A 13927-nucleotide genomic window follows, 5' to 3' on the forward strand; every position below is an offset into this window, starting at 1 on the left:
AGACTCCCTGGTTACTTGTGAAGAAATTGCTATATTAGTTTGTACCATATTTTGAAAGCTTAAAGAACCAAGGCCTGGAAATACAATTGAAAAGTATAAGGGTTAGGTTACGAAATCATGGAACTTTCTCTTTTATGTCCAGTCATGCCGGATATAGGAGCTTTGGAATTACCTGGTGGAAATTTTTGTTCTGCTGTGTTGAAACTCAGGTTTGTACAATGCTGATCCATATGAGCAGTGATAGTGAACAAGACAGACTGTCAGACCTGCTTCTGGATGACTTCTGAACAATTTGTTCTGCTAAACCTTATTTATAAAGGTGCCAAGTGAATGAACTCAACTGCTGAAAACCCCACCTTAAAGTAAAAGGGAGAGGCTGACTGGCAAAGTGCTTCATTCTGTAAGAGCAAGCAGATGTTAGCAAACAGGAAAAGAGTTGAGTATTGTCAGAAGACGCATTCTGGTTGCAAAGCACTTAATAGTATCTTTCAGTTGACTGAGTTTGTTTTGATGGTATAATAAATCCATTTTTCAAACATGTACTGCTAGGTCAAAAACTCTGGAGCTACATAAAGTAAAGGGCTAATCCAGTGCAAAGAGAGTCTCCAAAGCTATACTACCACTTTAAAAAAACCCAACAAAACCAAAAAAACAAACCAACCAACAAAATTTGAACCTGTAATGATTTTATGCTAACTACAGAGTATAGTCGATATCAGATCTAGCATAAGGCTGGTCCAGATGAAATGTGTACTCCTGAATGTTCTTACATGGCACAGCGCTGGTATTATTGCTCAGAATCCACCTCAGAGAAAGAATGTGAAATATGAGTACCACAGTTATATTAAAAAAAAAGGGGGCGGGGGGGGGGGGGAGAAAAGGTGGCTTCCTCTGAGGACAAAACAAGAAGTGAAAATATGGCTGTGAATGAGGACTGAACATCCAGCTCCCAGCTGGTGCCATTAACAGCCTCACAAGTTGGAGACTACTTTGTATTTTGAGTGAAGAGAAAGAGAGCTTGGAGGTGGACTATAAGAAGGTCCAGAGTTATTCTTGCTTGGCAGATCCTAGTTACATTGCCGCACACTATTGATTGTCACAGGCTGAAGCTTCTGGAAGGTGGACTCTGCATTGTGGACACTTAGAAAAATTCCCCCCAAAAGCAAAAAGACTTGAGATAAAAAGAGATGCGGAGTAGCAGTTGCAGCTTGCAAAGAATACTGCTCACCACACCGTGTGTGGCTCTGTACAACACAAGCCCAGACAAATTCTGGAGTTTGGAGCAATATGCAAGAATTGCAATAAATTGCATCACTTTCATAACAGTTTGCCAGCACTTGGCTTTTATGACAAGTGCGTTAAGGTGGCTACAACAGCACTAGTGCAAAATAATTTTGAGATGTGACAGATGATGTCATACCAGAAGATAGCCCATTTGTCAGGCAGTGTGTGTCTGGTGAAGAAAAAATTACTATTTCGATACAACGTAGCAGCCTACGACAAAATAAAAAAAATGAGTTAAAAGTTAGGGTTTTGTTTGTTGTTTTTTTTCTTCTGGTTCTTGTCTGTAGGAATGATTTCAGGTAATGACTAAAAGAGGAGCTAGAAAGACATATTAACGCTGATTCTCAGAGGGAATGCAATTGGATAGTGGTTAGCACCATAAGACATGGCGCTTGTTGTGTTGTGGCTCCTTTTATCGCTGCTGGATTATTGTTTTCTTCTTCTGTTTTTCTTTCTTCCCCACCCACTACCTTATAAGAATTATAATTGAAAGCTTTTTATGCACTTAGTATTTGAAGTACTTCTTGGATGGCCTCTGGTGCCTCCAACTGCATTCAGAAAGTAGCTTTTTCTTCAGCGATGGCACTAATGTGGATGTCTTTCTGCTACCTGGACAGCTACCTCTGAGAAAACCTGTGTGAATTCACTGGTTTTGACATTCCCAGTGCTCTGTAAAAAAAAAAAAAACAAAAAAACAAAAAAAAAACCAAACCAAAAACCTTGAAATTTGGCTTCAATGCTTTAAGAAATGGTGGGCGATACACAAGCTTAAGACGACAGTTGCATAGTTCTCTTACATTTGCTGTTACGTAGAAAGAAATCATTTGCAAAAATATTTATCTGCATTCAGAATCAGCAGAATCCCAGGCTTTATTTAGGCCCTCTTTTGGAGGGAAGAAAAAAGAAGACAATATGACGGCATGCACCTTCTTTGGATGACAGTTTTCTGCAGACTGCGATCCAAGCCCCATTTGACGTGCAGAATTTGGTTTTTTTTTTAGTAACATGTACTGTGGCCTGTACACCTGAAGTTTTCAGCTGTGTAAAGCAGCAGAAAGCGCATCAAAACTGCAGGGCTACAATTCCAAGAGATGAAAGGTAAAAACGCAAGAGGCAGGAGATGTGAAGATAAGCAACCTGGGTGAAAGGAGGTAACGTAACCAGATAGGCTGTTAGGAGCGCCTACCGCCGTGCCCCGCTAACAGCAGGTGAGGTTATCTTGGAGCCAGTGGCGACGACTCCGGGAAGTCCTGGCCTAAGGTGGCAACTGGATTTAGCGAACTCGGCATTAAGAAAGAGCGGGCCTCTCGGCGGCCGCCCCGCCCCGCCCTGCCCCGCAGGTGCGGCCGCTCGCTCGGGCCCGGATTTCCCGGGGGCCGCGCTGTGGTGGCGGGAGGAGGAGGAGGAGGAGGAGGAGGAGGAGGAGGAGGAGGAGGAGGAGGAGAAGGGGGGGCGGGGCCCGGCGGCGCATGCGCCCGCCGGCCGGGCTGGCGGCGGGAGGGAGGCGGGGCCGGGGCGGCTGTGCAGAGAGAGGGCGGTGGCGCCGCTGAGGAGAAACTCCGGAGGGGAAGCGGCAGCCGCCGGCCTCCGCCCCCCGCCTCTGCCCCCACCCCCCCCCCCCCCCCACCCCGTAGCGAGAAGGGGGAAGCGAGCGGCCGGCCCCCGCTCCCCCCCGCCCCTCACGTCCCGGCGGCACACGGTCCTGCCCAGAGCTTAGCGCGCCCGCCGGCGGGAGGGAGCGGCGGCCGGCGCTGCGCCCGGGGCGGAGGGCGAGCGGGCGGGCGGGGCCCCCGGCCGCCGCCTGAGGGGAGGAGAGGGGTGTTCCCGCACCCCCCCCCCCCCTCCCCCCCGGCCCCGGCGCGGGTGGATGAGCAGCCTCGGGGGCGGCGGCGGCGGCGGCTTTTGCGGCCTCTCCATGGCTGGGCCCCGGCGGTGAAGGCAGCGGGAGCCGCCTGTGTCCGCCTGGCGCCGGGAGGCAGCGCAGCCACCAGGGGGCGGGCGGGGAGGGGGATGAGCGCCGCAGCCGCCGCCGCCTCTGCGGGAGCCGCCGTCGCCGCCTGCACCGGGGCCGAGGGCGGCTTCTTCTTCTTTTCCAGCGGCTCCGGTCCGGCGGGGCCCATGGGGCCCGAAGAGGGCTCGGCCGGCGGGCTGGGAGCCCTGCCCGGCGCCCTGGCGCCGCCGTCGCTGGGCTGCCGGAGCCGCTACCAGCTGCTGCTCTCCGGGAAGGCCCTGGCCGACAGATACCGGAAGATCTACACGGCGGCGCTGAGCGACCGGGAGCTGGGGAGCCACCCGGGCAGGTAACGGGCGCCGAGCTCCCTCCCGGGCGAGACGGGCGGCCCCCGACGGCCGCCGCCCCCCCCTCCTGTCGCCGGCTGGGAGCGGCCCTTTTCCCGGCCGCTCCCCCCGGCCCCGTGCGCGCACCTTCCCCCCGGCGGCGGCACGCCTCTCCTTCCCGGGCCGCCGCCCTCCTCGTCCTCTCCACTGGCCCCCTCGCCCGGCGGCGCGGGTGCCCCCGCTGCCTCTGCCATGTGGCCGCCGCCGGGCCCCGGGGGACGGAGGGGGCGGTGATGTAACCCGGCGGCTCGGCTGCCCAGGTGCCACCCCCCTCCCCGCCGCCCGGGCCCTGCCGCTAGCTTGGCCGGCGTTACCGTGCAGATGGCGCTGCCACCTCCCTTTCCCGGGGCCCGTGGGGGGGGAGTTACCTGTGCCCGCTCCCCTCCCCCAGCGCGGAGGCCGGGGGCTCCGTCACGCCCTTGTGGCGGAGGGTTAGCGATGTAAAAGGCCCCGCTCCGCCCGTCCTGCCGCGGCCGCCGGGGGGGGATGCATGAGCGTTTCCTCACGGTGTCCATGTTGAGACCTCGGGCCAGACCTCGCTCCGGCCGGGGCCTGTCGCGCCGCTGAAGCGGGCTGAACCCCGCGGTCTCCGCCTGCTGCGCAGGACACCCGCGGATCCCGCCGGCGGGGCCGCCCGAGCGGGGGACCTTGGCGCTTTGCCGTGCGCCGGGGCGGCCTTGAGCCGCCCTGCGTTATTTTTTCCCCCTTCTCTTTCGGGCGATCTCGCAGGCGGCCTCGGTATCTGGAGGGAGGCTGCGTCCTTGGCAGCGCTTTTCCGGGGGGGGGGGGAGCCGGGGGGGGGGGGGGGGAGAGGTGTACCGCCCCCACCCGCTCCCTGAGTGTGCGTGTCCGTGTCCGTGCGTGTCGTCCGTCCGTCCCGTCCCCCCCCCCCCGTGGATGGTGCCCCTCGGGGCTCCCTTTCCCGCCGGCAGCTGCCGGTCCTGCCGGCCGGCCCTCCGTCCCCGGGCCGCTGCAGGGTGCCTGTTGCTCCTGCCGCTTTTCGCGCGGTGTGCCTCGCCGCCCTCCCCCCCCCCCCCCCCCGCCCCGCCTCAACCTGGGCGCGCGCGGTCCGTTTGACAGGCGGGGCGGGGCGGCGGGTCTCGCGCGTGGCCGCCGAGCCCGTTACCCCGCAGCCCCGGCCCGGGCGGGGGAGGGGAGGGCGGGGTGGCCCGGCCGGAGCCCCGGCCTGGCGGCGGCGGCTGCTCTCTGTGAGGGGGGCGAGGGGCGGGTTCCCCCGCCGTGCCCGGGCGCTCCCCCATTGTTTCCCGGCAGAGGCCTCCGAGGATGCGGATGACACGAAACCCGCACCTTCCTGTGTTCTCTCTCAGCCTCTGCTGGCCTTGAGCTGTGCCGTGGGTGGCCTGGTCGTGAGGAGAGCTTTGAGTCACCGTTGTTTCTCAAGTTTGGAAACGGCTGTAAAGCACTAGGTGGTTGGCTGCTTCGGTTTGGGGTTTTGGGGTTTTTGGGGGTTTTTTTTCAGTCTGACTGGAACAGTAAGGCTTATTTCCCACCCCACCCCCCAGAAAGGCTGTGTCTAGGAGTGGAATTAACATAAGAAACTAGAAGGATAACATAACTTTCCCAATGTCCTTACGGCAAGTGCTGGAAACGTGGACCGTTAACGCTGGCATTCGACATCTTTGCCATGACTGAGTTCTTGTCAGATTGTATGACGGGGAAACCATAATTCTTTCTTCCTCTGTGTAGACCTGTGAGTGTTTTCACACCCCATATATTCCTCAGTTCAGTGCTCATGCTTTTCCCTTTAAATCTTCTCTTCCTACTGTTACAGCTTTGTCTCATTCAGTGCTGGGACTGCAGGTGCTAAGTATAAGGAAGCTACTAAATGCAAGGAAATCAGCTGTGCAGTTGCTCCATGGTGTTCAGATATTTGACTGAATCTTGCCTTAACGTGTCTGTATTTTTTTAAAGTTGTAGTTCTGAATTCATTGTGTTCTCCATGTTGTTTGGTTTCAAGATAATTCAACTGGTATCTCTTCTACTTACAACTGTAGAAAATATTAGCTTTTGGTGGGTGTAAATGTTAATGTTTCCTTTAACTGATGTTCTTAAAGTAATTACTTTTAACTCCAAGAGACCATAGATTGCATTCTTCTGGGTTCTGTTTCTTATTAGCAGATTCTTACGAGAATACCAGTTAAAAGAAACAGTGACATTTGCAGTTACTGTATGTCTTTATTCTTGAAGGCTAGATTTAGTCATGTACCTTGCCTACATTGTGTCATCTTAGAGCAAATCAAAGAAGCCAGACTCCTCATACAGAGTAAACAGGTAATGTTAAGCTATTGGCAAGTAAATGTCAGCTAGTTGATACTGGTGAATACAGCCAATGTCTACTGTAGGACTTTTGAGAGGAGGAGTATTTAGTAATCAGCTAGTTGCCTCGCTACCTCTTGGGACATGCCCCCAACACCTCATGCATCAGACTAGTGGCAGCCAAGGTACTGCTCATGATCTCCACGCTTTCTCCATATTAGTGTCAAAATATTGCAATTTAAGGTTTGAGAACTTCATCCACCAGGGAGTCTTAAACAGACAAAAATCGTAAAAAAAATTACAAACGTTTTCTAAAGAGGTGCTTTAAAGTAATTTGTGACTGCATCTAGTTTCTACAGTAGATAACAGTGCCAGATAAGTTAATTGGAGGTTAAGATAATACAGTTTATAACAAGAGTCTTAACTTGATTTTTATCTATGTGGAAAATCTGAAGACCCTTAATCTGTCAGTAAGAATGTTTGTGACCAGAAAAATATCTTGAAGTAGCTTAAAAAAGAAACAATTGGTTTATGAACATTAATAAAATTCTTCCTGTGCTCCAAGAAGACTAATTTGAAGAATGATAGTGCAACCTACTTGCAATATGTCAACGTAGACTTTTTGCTTCAAGTCTGCAAAATTTTACTCTACACTTCACATGGCGTGACCAATGCCTGCCTCAGTGAGTGGTTTTATTCCAAACCTGTCTTTAATGCTTATGAAGAACTAGAAGGCAGTATGAAATCTGTGTGCATATATAAGGAAATTAAACATTGTGGTGATTATCTGAAAGTCACAAGATTAATATCACATTTGCAAGGTGTTTGTGCTGGCTGTCATCTGAAAGTGATGAATATCATGTGTTGAGTAGGATGCAGTAATTGGCTGTGAAATAGAATTAGCAGTGCTTTGCATTTCCTCATGTGATACTGGCTGTGGTGTCATGAACGCTTCAGTCTCCAAAGGAGACGGTTCAGTTGGTGTGCTTGTTCCCCCTGCCACGTTGACATAATTATTTATATAGTCTCTTGCAGTAACAGATTAGAGACTCACTCTGGGTTAAAATTAACTTGGCAAAAATGGTTTGTTGTAATCCAGACTAATTCCCTGATCTGGCTCACCTTGTGATTGTGCTTGTGACAGCGTGAGGTGAAGGGTTGCACAAAGATCTATGTACAGAGAGGTGGGAGCAGAGAAACTGCTGTTTTTGTCACCAGTGCCAGCGTAATAATTTTATGAAAGGAAACAGAAGAATCTAATCCTGCAATTTTAACATGCAACCATTTTTGCTCAGATAACAAAATTAAAAATCTGTTACAGTACTGCTAGCGGTGGGAAATTTACTTGTCAAGTCAAGATGGGTTTGGAAGATAAATCTACTCTGAGTGTGCCTAGTTTGTAGTCTCTGCTTTGTGGCTACTGAAATATATGAAAATGACTAGTAATGGCATAGTGGCTAGTGTAGCCATGAATGTTTGTAAAACACTAGTATGAAGTATGAGCCTCTTCAGAGGGCAGGTAAAAATTTCATGTTGTTGGAGTGTTCTCTGGGGTTCTGAGTAGATGGAACTGGCAGTCTGCTCTGTTACTGAAGTAATGTAAGTTGTTAACTGCTTTCAGTCCTGAAGCTTTGCATTTGCAAAGTAAGGTATTTCTGATTTTTCACTTTTTTGCTGTCTTCAAAGGTACAGTTTTTCTGTTGTGTAACTTAATCCTAAGAAACATCCCTGTCCAGCTGAATTGCTGCTATTATTTCTTGTGCATCTCAGGGTTTTCCCTGAACTGTCAGTACCTTTACTCTTCTTTTACCTATGTATGTACTACCAGAAGTATCAGGCTCAGTGTGTTCTTTGGCTTTGTCAAATATGGATAGATATACAAATTTGTAATGGCTTTAGTGTGGCCTGTTTTGTAATGAAAATGTTCACTACAGAATTTTGACTAACTTGAAATTTTAATATTACAATAACAATATACTCTAAAAATGGCATGAATTTCATACTTTTGTCAAAGTGTTTTTCATCTGTTTCACAGCTTATCAAGTGATCTTTTTAGTAAAGATCATCATATCTTTTTTTTTGTCTCTAGGATATCAACTCAGCAACTGTAAAAGCAACATCATGCAGATCTAAGAATCATTTCTGAATAGGTTCTTTGGTTCCATTTGCACTTTAAATTACTTGCGAGTGCTGTGTCTGGATTTCTGTAGTAACATTAGGTATCAGAGATGCAGCAGTATTTATTGAATAGTCAATATTGAAAATTTGTTATGCTTCTTACTGAAGGTAGCCATCCTGCTGAGCTTGTCAGGTGCTTTATTTGTTTGCTTCATAAAGTTCAGTAGAAACATTCTATCAATTAGTTTAAAATCATTAACCATTTGAAAATACAAGTGCTTTTGGGGGGGTTACCTTTTTATTTCTCCATTGCTTTGTTGCTAAAGTTGCCTCTTTTAACTTAGATCCTTCAGAGGTGAAAAGCTTCTGTTTTTATTGTGGGGACAAAATCCCCAAACAAATCTAATGTTGTGAAGTGGCTTGATTGAGTTCAGGGAGAATTTCAGTGATGACTGGAATGTACAATTTCTGCCATTAACCAGAAATCAGATGGCTGAAGAAGAGGCAGCCAACTTTCTCTCATTTTACGGTGATTTTTTTCTACTGGATGATAAAAGAAATTTTTGGAAGTAGGCCAGCTCATCCACACTCATAGTTGTAAATTATACATTCTCTGGAGAAAATTGATCATTAGGTTAGTCTTTAGGCTTTTTGAAGTTGACACAGTCTTCCCTTATGCTCCTTATGCTCAGTAATGCAGTGCTTACTTGGCCCTGGGATGTTTCAAGTATGTGTTTCAAAATTTATTGTAGAAACACTACTGAAGCATTTCACCTTTGCACTGCCAAGTTACTAAAGAATTTGTAGAAACCATGTTTAGTAAATTCAGATATGTGAAATTTGTGTTTGATTGTTGGTACGCCAGAAAGTGTTAATTTCTTCAGATCTAAAGCCTTACAAAAGCTGTAAGCTGTTTGTTGTTTGGGACTTGATGCTTTTTAAAAATGAAATTATAATTGCAGATAGTTTGGAAGCATTCATTTGATTGAGAAAGTAAAGGTTATAAGCGTAAAGACTTAACAAAAAGATAGCTGTGTTTCTTGTGAAGTATTAAGCATTACGTATTACATTTTCCTGCTTATTCCTGTGAAAAGGTTTGCTCTCTAGGTCCCTTCCAACTGAAATATTCAATTATATTTTTCAATTCTTATGTTTTGTAAATGTCATATAAAAAAATTAAGCAAGCCCTTATGTAAACTTAAAACTTTATTTTATTGGAAAATCGATGTGCTGTTGAGTCTTTTATTAAGCTAACCTGTGCCTCAGAAAAGTTGCTGTTGCTGTCTGCTGTAGGCTTTAGCTGCAGTATAGTAATGTTTTAATACTATATTGTGCTGTTGGTTAATAGGGATTAACTGATGACTAAACCAGTGTATTTTTACTTGTCTTTACCTTATATTCTGATAAGGAAAACAGTTCTACATAATAGTTCTTTTAAAAATCTGTAGTAGTTGCTTAGTCTAACATGGGTTGTATTTGTGCAGCATTAGCGTAGAAAACATAATAATAGAAGCTGGAAAGCAGCTAATATTATTATGTTAAGAGGCTTAAGATGTTTATTTGTGTGCATATACATAAAAATAATATAATTTATATAAACAATTTGAAAAATTAAGAAAACTAGAATCCCTGAGAATGTTTAGGTTTTATGGGCTGATGGAAATGCATTTCCTTTTCATAAAAATAGAGGCTGAAGTAGACTCAGAAGCCTAGTGATGTTAGAAGACACCTTTGTCTTTTGTAGTCATGTATCCTTCTGCTCCTTCATTGACAAGTTAAGTGTGTAGTTTGGAGAGGAATTAGTGCATGTAAGAGAATCACATTGTGTGATTTTTATTTTCTCTTCCCCTTCCTCCCCACCCCCCGCTGTTATTTGTCTTGGATTACAAATTAATACTATGTGGAACCTTTTGCTCTTCAGTTAAAAGTTCAGTTATAGGCCAAACTGGAGTTGAACAGAAGTTACAAAAAGCTGTTAAGCTATTTTTTGTTAGCTATGAGAGTGTGTCAAGTAGCAGCAGCTACTGTTAAATAGTGACATTCTGAATGTTCAGTGGTGGAGAAGATTGCCATGTTCTCCACATAATCAATTTGTTACTGAAACATTTGTATTGGGTACCTAACTATTTAGATGTAATATTTCGGCCATTATTGGTTAGGCCTTTCTAGTTTTCATATGGTAATTGTCTCGGGAAGTGTCTTTTTAGTAAGGTAAATAATAAAGACAGCAGATTATTGCCTCTTTTTCAATTCCCATTACCTGCTCTTGGGTTTTGTCATTCTTGTAGATGCTTTTCAAGCACAGGTAAAGCCTTATGTCATTTTCCTTTATTGCTAGATTAATCCTTGATGTTTGATGATCTCTTGATATTGTTGCCATCTTTGAGGATCTTGGCTGCTCAGCCCAGTTCCTAAATACCATATTTAATGTGTTTTAAACTTTTAAAATAATTTATCCTTTCTGAATGTCAGCTTGGGGATTACTGATGAGACTATTGGTGGTAATATGATTGTACGTGTTAGTATCTATACAATGGCAAAGTTCTTAATAGTGGTAATGTGTCTGGTTCATAATTAGCATTATACATTTAGTAATTAAACCTATATGAGGTCATTGCAAGAACTTTGAGTTGTTTTTTTTTTCCTGTGGATTATGAAGTCTCTTACACTTTAAACTAGCAAACATTGTCTGAATATTCTGCTGAAGTTCACAAGAATTTGGAATTTTACTGTGCAAACATAAGTAAATACAACTCCTAAGTGGGATAGGAGAGAAATCAGCATATTAGATTTGCAATGATTGTGGTTTGTTCTGCTTAATATTTTAACTTATTTTAGAATGGCTACAGCTGCTAATTTGAGAAATAATCAAACTTATTTTTGCATAACTGAAATTGGACTTTGCTTCCATTTTTTTAAAGGTGTATGAGTTCTGCTGGCAATTTTCATATAAAGTCTGATTTCTGGTTCTCGGTAATCTTCAGACTTTCTGATCTGTGTCCCCCTGGGATTCTTACATGTACTGATTGGAAACCATCTGTGTGTATGTTCTATTTTTTTTTTCTTTTATTTTGTTGCTTTGTGGTGGGTTTTTTGGAGGTTCTTTTTTGTTTTTAAACTGAGAGGAAATGCCAGTTAAAGTTTCAGTTTTTATTACGCTATCTGCTCTGGCATGCTGATGGTCTGTTAGGTGGCAAATAGAAGCAGTCAAAGTTAGGCTGGAGCAATTTAAGAAGTTACCATTCCTTACTGCCAGCTGTGTTAAATGTAGTAAATATGCTTCCTGCATACTTAAAAACTTGATGTTAAATTTGTGTTTCTGCTGTATTAACCATCAGTTGTGGGGGTTTGGTTTTGGTTTTCCTCCCATATTATGACCTTCCTCCTGTCCAAAATATTTTGAAGATGTTTCTTTAGTAAATTCTTCTCCTGTCATGTGATTACATATGTTTCACCAAACCCATAATTTAAAGACTATTTATGTCTTTATAGAAAGCACATACAGCATATCGGTAATACAGTCTTTGGTACTGAAGTACTTCGTGCAAACTGTTTTCTACATCCTTAGTTTACTTAGGAAACTTGATACCTTGCAGCATCTCTTTAAATACATGGTTGCATGTTTGTCTTTTTCTTTTTACCTTGCTTGCCATAAACACTGCTTCACACCGAGGTGCTGGTTGAAATAGTTGTCTTATAATTAACTGAAGTTTTTATATTGTAAATATACTCTTTCACAGCTAATCTTCCCCAGTGGTCTTTCACAAGCAGTTCCTAGCATTGTGCCCCTCCAAAGGAATACTAGCAATTGGCACATTGCCGTAAATGACTGCATTAAGGTATATGGTTTCTGTACATTTAGATTTAATGTTTCATATGTTATGAAGCATATTAATAAGCTTAATATGCTTTTTCTTAGTAGCCAGTATTTCATAGTAAATAGCATGTTATAGCTCATTGCCTCCCTTCAGACTGATGAATATGTTGATGGACTTAATTAGTTTTTATTGTTGTAACTGAATGATACTTCTTTCTTCGCATCTAGTATATGACTACTTTGACCTGAGAATACTGTGAGGTTTTTTCTTTTCTCTTGTAATTAATTTAATAAATCTAAATCTATACCAGTTGTACACCTTAGAAAAGAAACAAAAATTCAGCTTCCTTGTCACCACATAAAGCTGGAGCCCTCTGGTTAGATTAGTGCCATTCCTTCTTTTCATTTTCTTCCCTTAACTTTCCTTGACTTGTGTTCCCAAGCATAATTGTCTAAGGTAATGGTTTTTGGACTGAGGTTTGTGAACTCTTGGAAAATGCTTTATAGATTCTATGAAAGGTTGTTGTGGTTTTATCCCAGTAGGCAGCTAAGCACCACACAGCTGCTTTGTCACTCCTGCTGCCAGTGGGATGGAGGAGACAGACGGAGGAATAAAAGAGTGAAAACTTTAGATTGAGATAAAGACAGTTTAATAGATAAAGCAAAAGCTGTGTGCACAAGCAAAGCAAAAAAAGGAAGTAATTTACTACTTCCAATCAGCAGGCTAATGTTTAACCATTTCCAGGAAAGCAGGGCGCCATCATGCATAATGGTTACTTGGGAAGACAAGCCCCATACCTGTGAATGTCCTCCCCTTCCTTCTTCCCCCAGGTTCATATGCTGAACATGACATCATATGGTATGGGATATCCCTTTGGTCAGTTGGGGTCAGCTGTCCCCTCCCAACTTCTTGTGCAGCCCCAGCCCACTCACTGGTGGGGTGGTGTGAGAAGCAGAAAAGGCCTTGCTTGACTCTGTGCAAGCACTGCTCGGCAACAGCCAAAGCATAGGTGTGTCATCAACACTGTTTCCATCACAAATCAAAACCGCAAGCACGATACAAGCTACTCTGAAGAAAATTAACTCTGTCCTAGCAAAAGCCAATACAAAGAGAAAGTAAGATAAGGTCAAAAAGTAGAAGCCTGTTGTTTGTAGTTTAAATTCTTCAGAATGATCCAAACCACTACTGAAAAATTTTATGTTTGCAAATGAAAATAATTGGAAGCCTCGTCTCTAACTTGTGCTGCAGTGCCATAGTATTTAAATTATTTTGGTCACGATCTCTGTCAGTCTGGAAAAATGTCTAGCTAAGAGTTTTAACCTTAACAGGGTTAAAACTTGTTGCAGTTGATAACATCACTCATTTTTTCTATTGCTGAGCCTTTAAGCTGACTGTCTTTATACAGATCTGCAGCCAGCCATTTACGTTACATTCAGATGAACTTGTTCTTAAATAATTACCTTATTCTCCTGTGTTTATTATTTCAGCTGCTTCTTTCTTATTTTGGTTGTTTAACCATGAGTTATGAGTTTGTGACTTACGACTCTCCTCCTATCTGGTTTTGTCTTTCCTTTCCCACTAGCCAATGCATTATTCTTACAGATGTGCTCATACATCTTCATTGCACTTGTATGTTTTCAGAGTAGTCATGTCTCTAATCCATTTCTCTTTGTTTGAAGAGAATCAATCAATTATTAGAGAATCAATCAATTCTCTATCCCATTTTATTTCTAGAATATAGTGTTATATGGAGTAGACCACTGACAGCTGTAAACTGGTGAGTTTTCAGTTGTTTGCACTAAGTGGTTGTGTCTTCTGCTATTCAGTGAAGACAGTGTAGAATTTATTTGGTTTGCTTGCAATAGTAATCACTCTAAGGATATTATACTGTCATTAACCACTCATCATGTGCTTTTTCTTAACAAGTACAGTTCTTCCTAAACTTCATGGAGCATCTTCCCTAAATTAAAACTCTGCTGGTATGATTCTATTTAAGATAGCTTTGTATGCACTTTGGTTTTGGTGGTTGCATTTATATAGGAAAGTGGCCAAAGGTGTGGTTGTTGTCATCTTTGCTATGGTTGAATGACTCT

The 13927-nt window shown here is 44.4% G+C and overlaps 1 protein-coding gene across 14 annotated transcripts in view; it reads left to right on the plus strand.

Annotated features, from left to right (window-relative positions):
* The first annotated feature begins 3101 nt into the window (after window positions 1–3101).
* MYCBP2 (MYC binding protein 2) overlaps window positions 3102–13927 on the plus strand; it is a 205306-nt gene continuing 194480 nt past the window's right edge. For 13 of the 14 annotated variants that reach the window (XM_049815905.1, XM_049815906.1, XM_049815907.1 and 10 more), the window contains exon 1: window positions 3127–3584. In XM_049815905.1, coding sequence (XP_049671862.1) covers window positions 3295–3584 — 290 coding nt within the window. In that variant the 5' untranslated portion in view covers window positions 3127–3294. Of the gene's footprint in view, window positions 3585–13927 lie in introns of all 14 variants that reach the window. The other variant, XM_049815912.1, reaches the window with a different exon arrangement.

This window comes from Accipiter gentilis, chromosome 13, assembly GCF_929443795.1.
Source record: "Accipiter gentilis chromosome 13, bAccGen1.1, whole genome shotgun sequence".
Lineage (NCBI taxonomy): Eukaryota > Metazoa > Chordata > Aves > Accipitriformes > Accipitridae > Astur > Astur gentilis.